This window comes from Cavia porcellus, unplaced genomic scaffold, assembly GCF_034190915.1.
Source record: "Cavia porcellus strain 051 isolate PalLab524CR breed Dunkin Hartley unplaced genomic scaffold, mCavPor4.1 scaffold_23, whole genome shotgun sequence".
In the NCBI taxonomy this organism is placed as follows: Eukaryota; Metazoa; Chordata; class Mammalia; order Rodentia; family Caviidae; genus Cavia; species Cavia porcellus.
This window is the reverse complement of record NW_026947506.1, coordinates 32,351,404-32,364,164: the sequence shown is the minus strand read 5'-3', so window position 1 is coordinate 32,364,164 and position 12,761 is coordinate 32,351,404. Positions and strand designations below refer to the sequence as shown.

At 58.4% G+C, this 12,761-nt stretch overlaps 1 protein-coding gene across 15 annotated transcripts in view; it reads right to left on the bottom strand.

Annotated features, from left to right (window-relative positions):
* Positions 1-1,247: 1,247 nt before the first annotated feature.
* The window catches only part of Tnrc18 (trinucleotide repeat containing 18), an 88,825-nt gene continuing 77,311 nt past the window's right edge, over positions 1,248-12,761 (bottom strand). For 10 of the 15 annotated variants that reach the window (XM_063234059.1, XM_063234057.1, XM_063234056.1 and 7 more), the window contains 11 exons: positions 12,076-12,228; positions 11,440-11,581; positions 10,126-10,243; positions 9,797-9,872; positions 9,600-9,708; positions 6,891-7,007; positions 5,625-5,789; positions 3,969-5,332; positions 2,246-2,482; positions 2,066-2,143; positions 1,248-1,938 (listed from right to left, as the gene is read on the bottom strand). In XM_063234059.1, the coding sequence (XP_063090129.1) occupies positions 1,732-1,938; positions 2,066-2,143; positions 2,246-2,482; positions 3,969-5,332; positions 5,625-5,789; positions 6,891-7,007; positions 9,600-9,708; positions 9,797-9,872; positions 10,126-10,243; positions 11,440-11,581; positions 12,076-12,228 (2,766 nt within the window). In that variant the 3' untranslated portion in view covers positions 1,248-1,731. The remainder of the gene's footprint in view (positions 1,939-2,065; positions 2,144-2,245; positions 2,483-3,968; positions 5,333-5,624; positions 5,790-6,890; positions 7,008-9,599; positions 9,709-9,796; positions 9,873-10,125; positions 10,244-11,439; positions 11,582-12,075; positions 12,229-12,761) is intronic. The other 5 variants (XM_063234060.1, XM_063234063.1, XM_013152621.3 and 2 more) reach the window with 1 other exon arrangement.

Here is a 12,761-nt window from a genome sequence, read left to right as displayed (position 1 = left end):
GATCCCATTCTTCCTTTAGCTCCCATGTCTACCTGGCTAGTGACTCAGTTTCTCTGCCACACAGCCCTCGCATGCGCTGCCTTCACTTGAATGCTTGCAATCATTCTGCCTCTTTTGCAACTCTAAATACAGTATCAAAACCCAGAATGACATCACCAGCCATCCAAACTCACCAGGTCATGGGCAGCCAGGCCCCATGGTGGCCTCTCCAGGCCCCAGAGGTATGGGCTTAGGGTTTAGGGCATAGGAATGTGCACAGCTGGGAACACCTTTGCTCTAATTTTACAGGAAAAGCTGATGTGAGCCCTCCATGGACTCCTGGCCAAGGGAACACGGCCTGTTTCCTCCCTGCCCAGTTGGAAGCCACTAGCTATGCCTGGCTACAGAGAAACCAGGCATGGCAGTGCTACCTAACCAAATTTCTATTGTCTTAATTTTTCCAGTACTGACACCTTTTACAGCTTTTTTTTTTTTTGAAATAAGCTCTTGTTAAAATGCCCAGGCTGGCCTTGAACTGGTGGTCCTCCTGCCTCAGCCTCCTGAGTATCCAGGGTTACAAGGAATGAATCACATCTGGCATAAATTAACTGTAAAATTTAGAAAGCCATGTGTAGCCGGAGGCCCACCTCGGAGTGCCTGGAATGACATCCCCCCAACCCTGGCCCCACAGAACAGATGCCCCAGTGGTCCCAGATCCCAGCCCCTGAAATAAATCACTCCAAGCAACGGTGTTTTTTTCCAATTAAATTTTTTCTTTTCTTTTTCTTTTTTTTTATGAAAAAGATCACACAGAATTTGCCAACGAACAAAATTTCAAAAGAAACTTAAAAAAAAAAAAAAAAAAAAAAGAAAAACAATAATTCCCCCGAAATAACAAAACCAAAGTCTGGCTTTCCCTTCCCTAGATTGTCTGCCGGAGGCCTCCGGTGGGTTCCGGTTCGGGTTCCGGAAGGCGGGGGGCTGGTTAAGTGCTTTTTGGCCCAGCGAGTGGAGGGGGCGCTGGGCTGGCGGCTCCCCGGCCTCTCCCTCCCTCCTCCTCTGTCTGGGGTTGAGCACAGTGCGGGGGGTGGGGGGCTGTGAGGTGGGGTGCGGGGGCTGGGCAGTGAAGCCGGGTGCTGGACACTCACAATCTAACAGGAAATAAAAAATAATATTCCGCACGTCAGAATGTGTTTGTTTCTTATAATTTCATAGCTATTTTTCACAGTTTTAAAAAGTTTATATTTATATATATTTATATATATTTATCTTTATATATATAGTTAAAAAGTTGACTCCATTTAAAGGCGTATGATACAGGGGCAGGGGAGTCACTCTCAGTACAATAAAACTGTACAGGTTAAGGACCCGGCGCCCTCCGGGTGGGCGGGCGCGACTGGGGGGGTAAGCACCATGGGGGGTCTGTAGTGTGGGGGGCTGGGCTCCCCTCCCCCGCCCCGCCCCTGTGTCCCGGTGGGGCCGGGCACTGGCGCACTGGGCGCAGCGGGTGACCTGTCCATTGGGGTCTCGGACCAGACCGGGAACCGCAGCGCAGCGAGAGTGGCGGCCCGGCTCCCCAAAGCCCTGTCGCCTGCGTTGGCACCGCCACACCCGGGGCGCCCAGGAGCCCGGCCGGAGGGGGCGGGCGTGTGCACACGTGCATGCATACGGGCACACGCACGCCTCTCTCCCCCGACATGCACTGGCACGGGGCCCGGGGGCTGGGGGACGGGTAGTGACACAGGCGCGGGCTCAGCACAGCACGGGCACGCCGTCCGTGGAGAAGATCATGCCCGTGGTGGGCTCGTAGGTGCCCGCCAGGTAGTACAGGCCCTCGCTGTCCTGGTACTTCTTGGTCTTCAGCATCTGCTCGTACTGCTCCAGGCCCACAACCAGGCACTTGTGCGACACCGTCTGCACGTCGTTCTCGTCCACGTGCGAGGACTGGTACAGGGCACGCTGCGGGGCGGGGCGCGTCAGGAAGAGGCAGAGACAGACAGAGGACAGAGACCCAGAGCAGGGGACGTGAGACGGGCGGGGGGGGGAGTGAGACCAGAGGACGACACAGATTGGGCCACTGCCCTACCTCCATGAAGTCCTTCCTCTGGCTGGAGGCCCGCAGGGCCGCAGGGAGGCCGCGGCCAGACTTCTGGTCCCAGGGCTGCTGGGGACACATGGGGCTGGTGTGAGCCTGTCCCGGTCCCCGCGCCCCACCCAGAGACCCTGGCCTAACCCGCAACCCGGTGTCCTAGCCCAGCCGGCTCACCTGGCCCTCGTGGAGCTGCCGGCCGGGGCTGGTCTCCTCGGGGTGGTAGAACCACTTGACACGGACCACCATGTTGTTGCCCCACGACTCCCACATGCTCTGGATGCGGCCGATGTAGGGCAGGTTGGGGCGGCCGGCGGACAGGAACACGGCGCAGTCCCCGATGCGGATCATCTCCTTGCCGCGCACGATGGCCTTGTAGAAGAGCTTGCGGGCCTTGCCCTTCATGCCACGCCGCTGCGGGTGCGGGTGTGAGTCAGGGGCTGCACACTGCTCAAGGCCCTCTGTGCCACCCTAGCCCTGGCCCTGCCCCTCCTGGTCACCTGCTGCCTGGCTGGGGTGCTGCCTGGGAGGGGCCAGTGCAAGGAGGGACTTGATGTATGGGGGTTCCTGAAGCTGAAAGGGCCTTGGACTCCCGCCCCAGTGCGCTGGCCCAGACCCCAAGGCCCACACACCTGTGACACAGCCCCTACAGGCCATCGGGGGTCCCTGCCAAACCCACTTTCCAGGCAGGGCAGGTGGGGTGGGGGTGGGGGGCAGGCCCTAAGCTACTCTATCTCCATCTACCCAGTCTACAACCACAGTGGGGCCCTGGGGGCGGGAGAATGTCTTGCTCACGGCTTAGAAAAGGCCCCCCCCCACCCAAATAAAATGAAAAGAACCTTTGCCCTAAGAACATGGCCTAAGATGAGCTGCTGCCGCATGGCATCCTGGTGGGGGGTTAGACCATCAGGAGCAGGTGGCTGGGAGTCACACCCTACCTCAAGTGTGACCCTAAGGGCTGTCCTAGCTAGGACAGCCTCACCTGCCCCCTGGCACAGCTGCCATCTGACCCAGTGCCAGCCCAGCTTCATGTGCTGCAGGTTCACTTATTCATTCAACAAACATTTCCTGTCCAGCTTGGGGCAGCTCCCAGAAGCACCAGCTCCAGTAACACCATCCTTTGGGGAGAAACTTCCCCGGAAGGAGAGCAAGCAGGCTCTGCCCACCCCTTAGCTGCACACCCTCAGCGCTAACTGAAATCTAAAGCCAGCCTTCCGAGATGGAAGCTCCTGCAAGAGCACAGCGCCCTGTACAGACCCCCCCTTGCCGGCCTCACAGCCCATCTGTGTTGCAGGCGCACAGACACGGTGCTGCCTGGGTCTCAAATCCCCCTTGGCGCAGGCACAGGGGACTGCTGAGGTGGCTGAGTGACCGCCACAGTGGTGCTTCTTGCTGTCCAGCACCTGTTCCCCTTGGTAGATGCCCCCGGTGGGCAGGAACCTTGCTCTGGCAGTCAGAAATCCAAGCTTCCTGCTGCCTACTGTGACCAGTTCAGGAGGGCCATGAGACAGGCCAACACTCAGCCAGCTTTAAAGCTGTGGGAGACTCCTGCTTCCTACAATGGCTCCTGAGTTGGGAGCACATGTCCCACAAACCACTGTCCATCCCTTCCTGCTGCTCGGGAAGCATGGCTGCCCAAGAGATCAGTACAAAGGAAGGACAGAAAGGTGAGGCCTGGGCCATGGACCCAGGAGGGATCTGAAGACCGATTTCTGGCCCCTGGATTCACCTGAACCTGAAGCTGGATACCCAGAGCCTCTCTGCTAGAGTCCCGTAAGTCTGACCTTGTGGGTTTAAGTCAATCTTGGGTCTCTTTTTCTTTGCAGCAGTAAGGCCGCTCTGTGAGGGGCACAGCATCTGGGAGACCAGTTTTCCAGCCCCAGCTACCTCGGCCGCTTACCTGGGTGGGCTTGCCGAACCACTTCCAGAGCTGCCGGGCAGGCAGGAAGGCTGCGATCTTGGGCCGGTTCTCCACAGACGGCAGGCGCTGCCGCTTGGCCAGCTCCTTGGTGGTGGGCAGGTGTACACCCTCGCGCTTCTTGGGACGGCTTTTGGCCCCAGCCTGCATTTTGGGCTGTAAGGGCTTTGCAGGCTGGGGCGGGGGTGCCGGTGGCTGGGCGGCAGGCGCCTTCTTGCCCGAGGAGCGGGCCTTGCTGGCTGGCTTAGGAGCCTTGGGCAGGGCTGGCTGGGTGGAGGGGCCGGGCGTAGGTGCGGGGTTTGCCTCGTCATCCGAGCTGCAGGAGGAATCCTCGTCCGTGGTGGAGGAGGAAGAGGAAGAGGAGGAGGAGGAAGAAGAGGAGGAAGAGGAAGAAGAGGAGGAGGAGGAAGAAGAGGAGGAGGAAGAGGAAGAGGAGGAGGAGGAGGATGAAGAGGAAGAAGAGGAGGACGAGGAGGAGGACGAGGAAGAGGAGGACGAGGAAGAGGAGGCTGGGGAGGATGCCCTGGAGCTGGCAGCGCTGCAGGTGCGACCCCCAGCACCGCGGTCATCCCCGCCGGTCTTGTCGCCATCCTCTTCGCCTTCCGTCTCCGAGCTGCTGCTGCTGCTGCTACTGCTGCTGCTGCTGCTGCTGCTGCTGGTGCTGCTGCTGCTGCTGCTGCTGCTGCTCTCGGACTCCTCCGCCCCGTCCTGCTCAGCCTGCGCCTTGTCTGGGCTCTTGGGGTCCCCAGGGTCCTCCACTGGGAGCCCCACCCCAGGCTCCTGGGCGAGGTCCCCCTCCAAGGCCTTGGGCCAGGCTGTTTTGGCCTCGCTGCTGCCTGCTGCCGAGGGGTGGCCACCCAGGCCCGGCAGGCTCTTGGGCTCCTGCCAGCCCCCAGGCCCCACATCTTCCCGGAGGAGCAGGGCCTCTTTGGCCTTCTTGCTTTTGGGGGACGTGACTCCCTCATGGTCCAGCTTGACGAGCAGCTCGGCTTCCTCCCCGGGCCTCCGGGGACCCTTGGCACCAGACTCCTCAGTGGCCCTCGCCTTCTTGGGCTTGGGGCGGGTGGCGGGAATGGTGATGGGCATGGTGACAAGGGGTGCTGGAGGCAGGGCTGTGGCAGGGGCTGGTGGCTCCCCAAAGGGCTCAGGAGCTGGGCAGCTGGCAAAAGTGGACGGTGCAGGTCCAGGTTGCGGAGCAGTGAGGCGGGCCTTGGGGGCTTTCGCCCGCTTGTCCACAGGTTCTGGGGGGCTCTTCTTGGAACTTGGGGTGCTGACTGGCTCCAGGGTCAAGGGGGTAACGGGGACCTCATCAGTGGAGGTCACCTCCTCCAGGACCGTGGCTCTGTCTAGAAAACAGAAGACAACAAATGAAATGGAGGCCAGGATGGGGCTGCAGGAAGCCAGACCCAAGCAAGAGGACCTGTCTGGGGACCTGCGTGCAACCCAGCTTACAGTCTGATGCACGTCTCCGGATGTGAAGAGACTGAGCTAAAGCTCAGCTCTGCTGTGACACACTTTCCCGCCCTTGGCCTGTTTGGAGTCTGCAGTGAGGCAGAAATGCCCCTGGTGCTGGCCCCAGGTTGTGTTCTCAGCCCACCTTGCTCTGTCCCAGGCCCAGCCAGCTCCAAGGCAACCTACCGCCCTTGGCCTTGGTGCTGGGCTTCCGCCCTCGGCCTCGAGCCTTGCCTCCTGGTTCCTCAGACCCCGCCGTGGCCCCCTCTTTGCCTTCCCCAGTGTCTTTGCTGGTTTTCCTGCTGCGGCGCTTGGCACTGGGCACCAGGAGGGCCGGGGACGGCTCGGCACCTACAGGACACAGCAGATGGTAGCCTGAGCCTGGGTCTCCGCTGGCCCAACTTCTGGGGTGATGCTTGTCACATGGCAGGGAACAGGACACAGTGGGGATGGTTCCAGGTGAACTCCCCGAATGACTGGGAACAACCAAAGCTCTGCGCACAATGAGGGGGGCTGCTGTGACCCACTTAGGGAAGTTCAACACCCTGAAGGTGGCACCCCAGAGGTCAGTGTGGGGCAAGTCTTGCCCCTCCTCCTTGAGAAGGCCAGAGCCCTGGATGAATCATTAACCTTTTTTGTCGGAAGAAGGGGGCAGTACTAGGATTGAGCCTAGGGCCTTTGCACTGAGCTACCACTCCAGCCCCTGCTGGTGTTTTATTTTGAGATTAGGGTCTCATTAAGTCACAATGTCAGTAAGTTACACAGGCTGATCACAACACTGTGATCCTTCTGCTTCGGGCACCCAATGTGCTGAGATTACAGGTGTGCACCATGCCCAGCTTTATTAACCTCTTTGAGCTCCTGTTTTGTAATACAGGTCAAAGAAGATAGTGGCCACAAGGGAGCAAGTTTAGAATTTGATACTACTGCTTGGAAACATCAAAAACACTTGACTTGTCAGGCATGGGGTGCACATGCCTGTAATGCCAGCACTCAGGAAGCTGAGGCAGGAGGATCACCGTGAGTTTGAGACTAGTCCAGGCTACGTAAGTGAGTTTAAGGGCAGCCGGTACTACACAGCAAGACTCTGTCTCAAAAAAAAAAAAATCAAGGGCCAGGGTTGGGGTTGGGATTAGGGTTAGGGTTAGCTCAGGGGCACAAGCACCTGCCTGGCAAGCGCAAGGTCCTGCATTTGATTCTGGGTACAAAAAAACAAAACAAACAAACAAAAAAAAACTTGCTTGCTCAGCCTCCCGTGGCCTAGGCCACCAGGCCTGTCTGTGGCTGCCATCATGGATCATAGGACCTGCCTGGAGAGCCAAGATTACCATCTCCGCCATTTCCACCCCTGTGGATTCTGATGGCAAAACTGATAGGCTGCCCCGGGTCTGGCTGGCAGGGACCTGGGAGGGCAGCAGGGTCTTGGTCATGGGTCACGGGCTGCTCACTCACACTGGATCTTATAGTCGGGCGGCAGGAGGCGGATATGCGAGAGGGGGATCCTGCCTGTGTCTCCATCATCAAATTCCACGGTGATTAGGTCCCCATCATCTTCCAGGTCCAGCAACCCTGCAGGGGCAGGGGGAGAGGTCAGGGGCCCCTGAAGCTCCAGCTGGGGACGTCAGCGGTGGACAAAGCCTACATAGCGTGAGTGTGGAAGGTGCATGGGCCAGGCCAGGGCTGGTTCTCTACATCCTGCATTTAAGCACCACCAGACAGTGGGTCGTGCTTGAGATGCTCCCCAAAACAGAGTGAAGGGACCCCCGGCCGTCAGCCCTGAGGGCTGGGAGAGGAAGAACACTGCCATTGGGACAGATGCCTAGGTAGTGACTGTGGTCTCAGCTTTGCCACTGCCAGGTCCCCTGGAAGAGACAGAGCAGTGAAAAAGAACCAAGCTGGGGCCAGGGGCCCCCGAATGGACACACTGAGGCCTGCAGGAGCCAGGAGGTTCACCCAGCTCCAGACTGAAGGGCACTAGGTAGAGCTGAGCATCGCCAGGACATCCATACCCCAAGCAGTGACACCCCAGGTCCCTTCTAGATGCAGACATCAGGCCTCTGTCCCCAGGACTCAGGCTCGGGAGGCTGCCTGCTGCAGGCTGGCATTGCCTGTCTGGGTGTCCCCAAGGAACATCCCTGCCACCTCAACAAGAGGCTGCACTCATGCACTGAGCTTGTCACCCTTTCTCTTCACTCAGGACCGGTGGCGACATCCAGAAGATCTCTTAACAAAAGAGCACAAACCAGGCGTGGTGGCAAATTCCTGCACTCAGGAGGAAGGAGGCAGGAGGATCAAGGGTTCAAACCCAGCCTCAACTACACAGTGAGACCCTATGTCAAAAAAAAAAAAAAAAAAACCCACAAAAAAGAAAGAGAGAAGAACTAACAAACACAAGCAAGCAGGGGCTTAGGAGAAAAAGGAGCTGCAGAAATCCAAAGTGGAAAACACCTGCCCTGAGAAACATTTGTTAAGAAGATAATATACTGATAGAGCAGAAACACATTTTGTGGAAAGAATCATCCAGGGACTAAGACAGAGCTCTTGGGGATTTTTTTTTTCAAACGATAGTATGAAATTTTTAGAATTTAAGAGACCAGAAAGGGGTTAGAAGATAAAGTGGAGGAAACCCCCCAGGAAACTGAACAGAAGATAAAGAGACAATCTGAGGACCAGGGACTGTCCGAGCTCCAGGCATGCAGTGGGGACGAGAAACCAGACAGTGCAGGACGGAAAGCAGAAGGCTTCCGGCCGGGGCTGAAGGGATCCGCTACATAACCACAGCCCCTCGCCTCTCCCAGACCCCCACGTGGGAAAATACAGGCAGAGAGAAAGGCTGGGGAGGCCCAGGGCTTCCAGACCTAGAGGTAACAAAAAAGACTGCAAGTTTCCAGAGACAAAAGCCGGTCTCCTACAAAGACCTGAAAACTGTGACAGCCGCGAACTTCTCAGACTATATTGGAAGCGAAATAAAAAACAAGGACTTTGACATGGTGTGAGGAAACTGTTTCCAATCTAGAATTTATACCTAACTCAGCTCTCTTTAGAGAGTGATAGATAGAAAGAGATTACAACACCCGAGCACAAGATGCACCCCGGGGCTCCTCCTCAGGAAGCTACTCAAAGGCCCTCTACTGAGCTGACCAAGAAACAAAAAGGCAGATGCCACACTTGGGGAGACCACGAAAGCAGCAAGATGCTCCCCAGGAGGCTCCGGGAGGTGGCCCGTCTCGGGCCAGAGGACAGAGAGCTCCAAGAAATCAGAATCCCTGACAGACTTCCCATACAGAGGGACAGCTCCAAGGTACTAGTGATAAATGTGTGACTAGGGGCTGGGGATTTAGCTCAGAGGCGTAAGCTCCTGCCTTGCAAGCAGGCAGTCGTGAGTTCGATCCCTGGTACCGATAAAAACGAAAAAGACAAAAAAAAGACCAAAAAAACAAAAAAAGTGTGACTAACAGATGGAAAACTGACTCTCCCAGCTCAACCGCCTTTGGCTTGGACTGCAGCCGACTGCCCCCGCTTTCGTCCACCATGCACACGGATGGGCAGAAACCAGGAATGGGCCACATCTGCATGTGAGTTCTGATCTTGCCGGCACCCACAGCCCACCTCTGGATGTGCTGGCCTAACAACAATTCAGGGGAGAGCTGCCTGTGTCCCCAGTCCTGCTGTCTGTCTGACACCCCACCCGCTTCTTCTGGGCACCTCTTATTTTCATCTACCCAGTTTCCACTGTCCACGCTGCCATCAACACCCCAACTTTCCTGGGGATACCACCTTCCTCATCCCCAGCTCCAGGGACAAGAACCTGGCCCTGGTCAGTGCCTCAGACCACGGTGGCAGGATGGGCAAACACCCATGCACCAAGCCTGACACGGGCCAGGGAAAAACCAGAGAGGGAGGAAGTCTGAGATGACAGCCTGCTAGGATGTTAAGACTTCTTCACGAAGCCGAGTGAACCAGCCTGGGCAAGATCGGTGCCGTGGGACAGGGGAGTCGAGACCCGGGGGGCGCCTCTGAGCAGCACCTGGGCCAGCCATGCCTCAGGACCCTGCTGTTCTCAGGTCTGCAAGCCAGTAAAAGCCTACACTGCCAGAGCAGGCTTCTGGGGACTGGCCAAATGCACCCCGGCACAGTGCTCGGGAGGAGGGTGCGTCTCACCTCGGACCACGGTGCCTGGGTAAAGGCAGCGGTACTGTTGACTCCAATAGGCCGCGATCCTGGTCCCCTGCGGCAGGAAGCGTGTGGAGGCCGGCCTCACGTCGATGATCTGGGAGGACACGGATGGAGGGCACTGGGTTGTGGCTACGCCTCTGGCCACCCCCGCCCCGCCCCAGGGCGGGCTCCCCGCCGCTCACCGCCTCCTGCAGCAGCTGCTCCAGGCAGTAGATGTGGGGCCGGTTCCCGCGCTCGCCTTCCACCACCACGCGGTATCTGTGAGGCCAGGGTCCTGTGCATGAGGGGCGAGGCCAGCGCCCCCTCCCCAGACCTCTACCTGCCCCCCGGGCCACAGAAGCTGGAGGTCTGTGGAGCAGCTGTGTGAGTGGACGAGTCCTCTCCCTGCCAGCTTGGGATCTTCATCAGGGGGCCAGGCCAGCCGGATGCTGGGGCCCAGCTCACACTGGCCCTTCTCCAGGAGCCCCGGGGGTGCCCTCGGCCTGCCCCCCTTCGGGCCCAGGGAACTCACATGTCAGGCGAGTGCACAGTGTGCACATGGCCGGCGTAGAGCAGCTTGTCGTCCATGGGGATGAGCACTCGCAGCCCATCCTGCAGCTCATCCTTGTCGATGACACAGGAGCGCGGCGCTGCAGGGCAGAGGGCCATGAGGGGACGGGCATGTGCGCGCCCAGGTGCCTGTGCCACCTCACCCTACCCTGAATGTCAGCCCCCTGGGGTTGCCCCTTGTCCAGGGCACCTTCCCTACCCCACTGCCCGCTGGGCAGGGTTTCTGCTGTGACCGTGCAGCCTGGCACTGAGCTTCCCTGCAGGCCCCTGTCGTCAGGTCCCCTCCTGGCTGCCCCACTGGTGGTGTCCTCCAACACCACTCTCCACCTTGGTCCTCTCTCTCCACCCAGCTGTAACCAAGATGATGCAGGCAGCACTGGGGCCAGTCAGCAGGGATCCACTCTTCTGTCCCCACCTGCATCCAGGGCAAGGAGACTTCCCATGCCTGCGCAGTGGGCGTGGCTGTGTCACTTGCCTCAGCCAGGGACAGAAGTAGCTGAAAGTCAGGTTCCAGCCAGAGCCCTGAGAGGCCCCTATGTCCACTTGGCCCTTAACCTCAGTCGCACTGTAGGGCCACTGGGATCTGTCACACAGGGCAGAATAGCATGCCGCACCCCAGGAGACAGCTGCTGGGAGTCAACACAGCTGCCCATGCCCTGGGACCCCAGACCCACATGGGAGTTACCCAGGCACACCCTTGGGGACACCCCACTCCTCATGCCCTGGGTCTCAGTACCCACTGGATGTGACCGCCCTGGAGACTCCTCCAAGTACTCTGAATCTGAGGCTTGAACCTCCATGCATGTGTGATCCCACAGCTTTCTATGGGCCCCCAAACCAGTCCTCTTCTCAAGCCTCTCTGCTTGCACAGCCCAGCCACTCCCCTCCCTGCAGTCCCCATGGAGGGCCCCAGTTACTGCCAGCTCTGTCAGGATGGTGATCATGCTCTATGGGTACCCCACTCCTGGGCCCCCAACACATTCTCTCTGAAGCAGCCAGGAGGCTCATTTCAACATGACCTGACCACACCACTCTCCACTTGTAACCAGGACAGCCACAGGTGCTCTTAGGATGGACACCAAGCTCCTCAGAGGTGCAGGAGACTGAGGGAGATCTGCTCTGCCTGTACCCAGTCCTGAGGACACTCTGGCACCCCCAGGTTATATACAGCCAGTGCCAAACTGGCCCCAGGGCCCTTGCACATGCTGTTGCCTGCTGCAGCTCAAGCCAGGTCTCAGATCAGGCTCCCAACAGGCTCGAGCCTTGCAGCCCTCACCTGGGGTCAGTGGCCGCTCCACAGCGCCCCCACGTGGCAAGTGCTCATCCTCCGAGAAGCTTGAGTCCTGGTTGGGTTCGAAGTCCTCCTCTGCAGCCATGCTTTCCATCAGTTTGCTCACTGCACCTCCCTTCCCACGGTTCTAGGGAGAGCACAGCAGGCCAATGGCTCAAGACACTGCCCTGGGCTAAACTGGGCCTGCTGCTGTGGGATCTGCTGTGGATACACTGGGGGCTCTAGCTGGACACACCCCAGCAGTAGGAGGATGACCCTGGGTGGGGGGTGAAACCTGCCCATACTGAGCACTGTACACAGTGCTCAGTGCTCAGCACTGTCCTGTCCATTACCACAGCAAATACTTTGGTCCTCCAAGAGAAACTGAGGTGGCATCTCAAATGCGTGCCTTGGCAGGGGCTAGTGCTACCGTATATACCCAACCCATCACCTGAGCAAAGCCTGAGGGACCACTGTGGGGACCCAGTTTTAAGCCAGGTACTCCCGCTGCCTGACACACCCAAGGAGGCAGCTCAGGTCGCTGTGCTCAGAGTGCAAGGGCAGCTGCTGGTCACCTGGCCTCACAGGACGCCCGTCTCCAGCGGACTCGGGCGCTGGCCCCACACCTGCCCAGAGCCTCACCTCCTTCTTGGCCTCCTTCCCTTTGGCCTTGGCCTTGCTCCTCTTGGCGGTGGCCAGTGGGCCTGCGTGAGCGGCTCTGGCCTCAGTGGGCAGGCTGGGCACGCGGGCCGGTGGCAGCGTGGCAGCAGACCCGGCCTCCTTCCCTTTCTTCTTCTGGAAAGGAAGTGAAGGAGGAGCCTGAGGGTGGGGTCCAGGCTGCTTGGACAGGGGAGACAGGGCCCCCATCCTTCCCTCCTGTCACTCACCTTGCATCCCTCCCACCGCGGGAGCAACCCAGACAGAGCCACTCCAGAGCTGGGGACAAAACCCTGTACTCTCTGCAAGTGTCTTCAATGGTGTTTGCTTGTTTACTTTTTGGTTTTTTTGAGACAGGGTCTCCCTATGCAGTTCAGGCTGGCCTTGACCTCACTTCGTAGCCCAGGCTGGTCTCAAACTTTCAACGATCCTCCTGCCTCAGCCTCCCAGTGCTGAGATTACAGGTGTGCACCACAACGCCCAGCTAATCTGTCATTTTAAAATTTTTTTTTGTAGTTTGGTTTTTTTGTTGTTGTTGTTTTTTGAGAAAGGGTATCACTATGTAGTTCAAGTTAGCTTTGAACTATGTAGCCATGCTGGCCTCGAACTTGTGGCAATCCTCTTGCCTCAGCCTCCTGGGATGCAGGCAGTGCTGGGATTACAGGCATGTC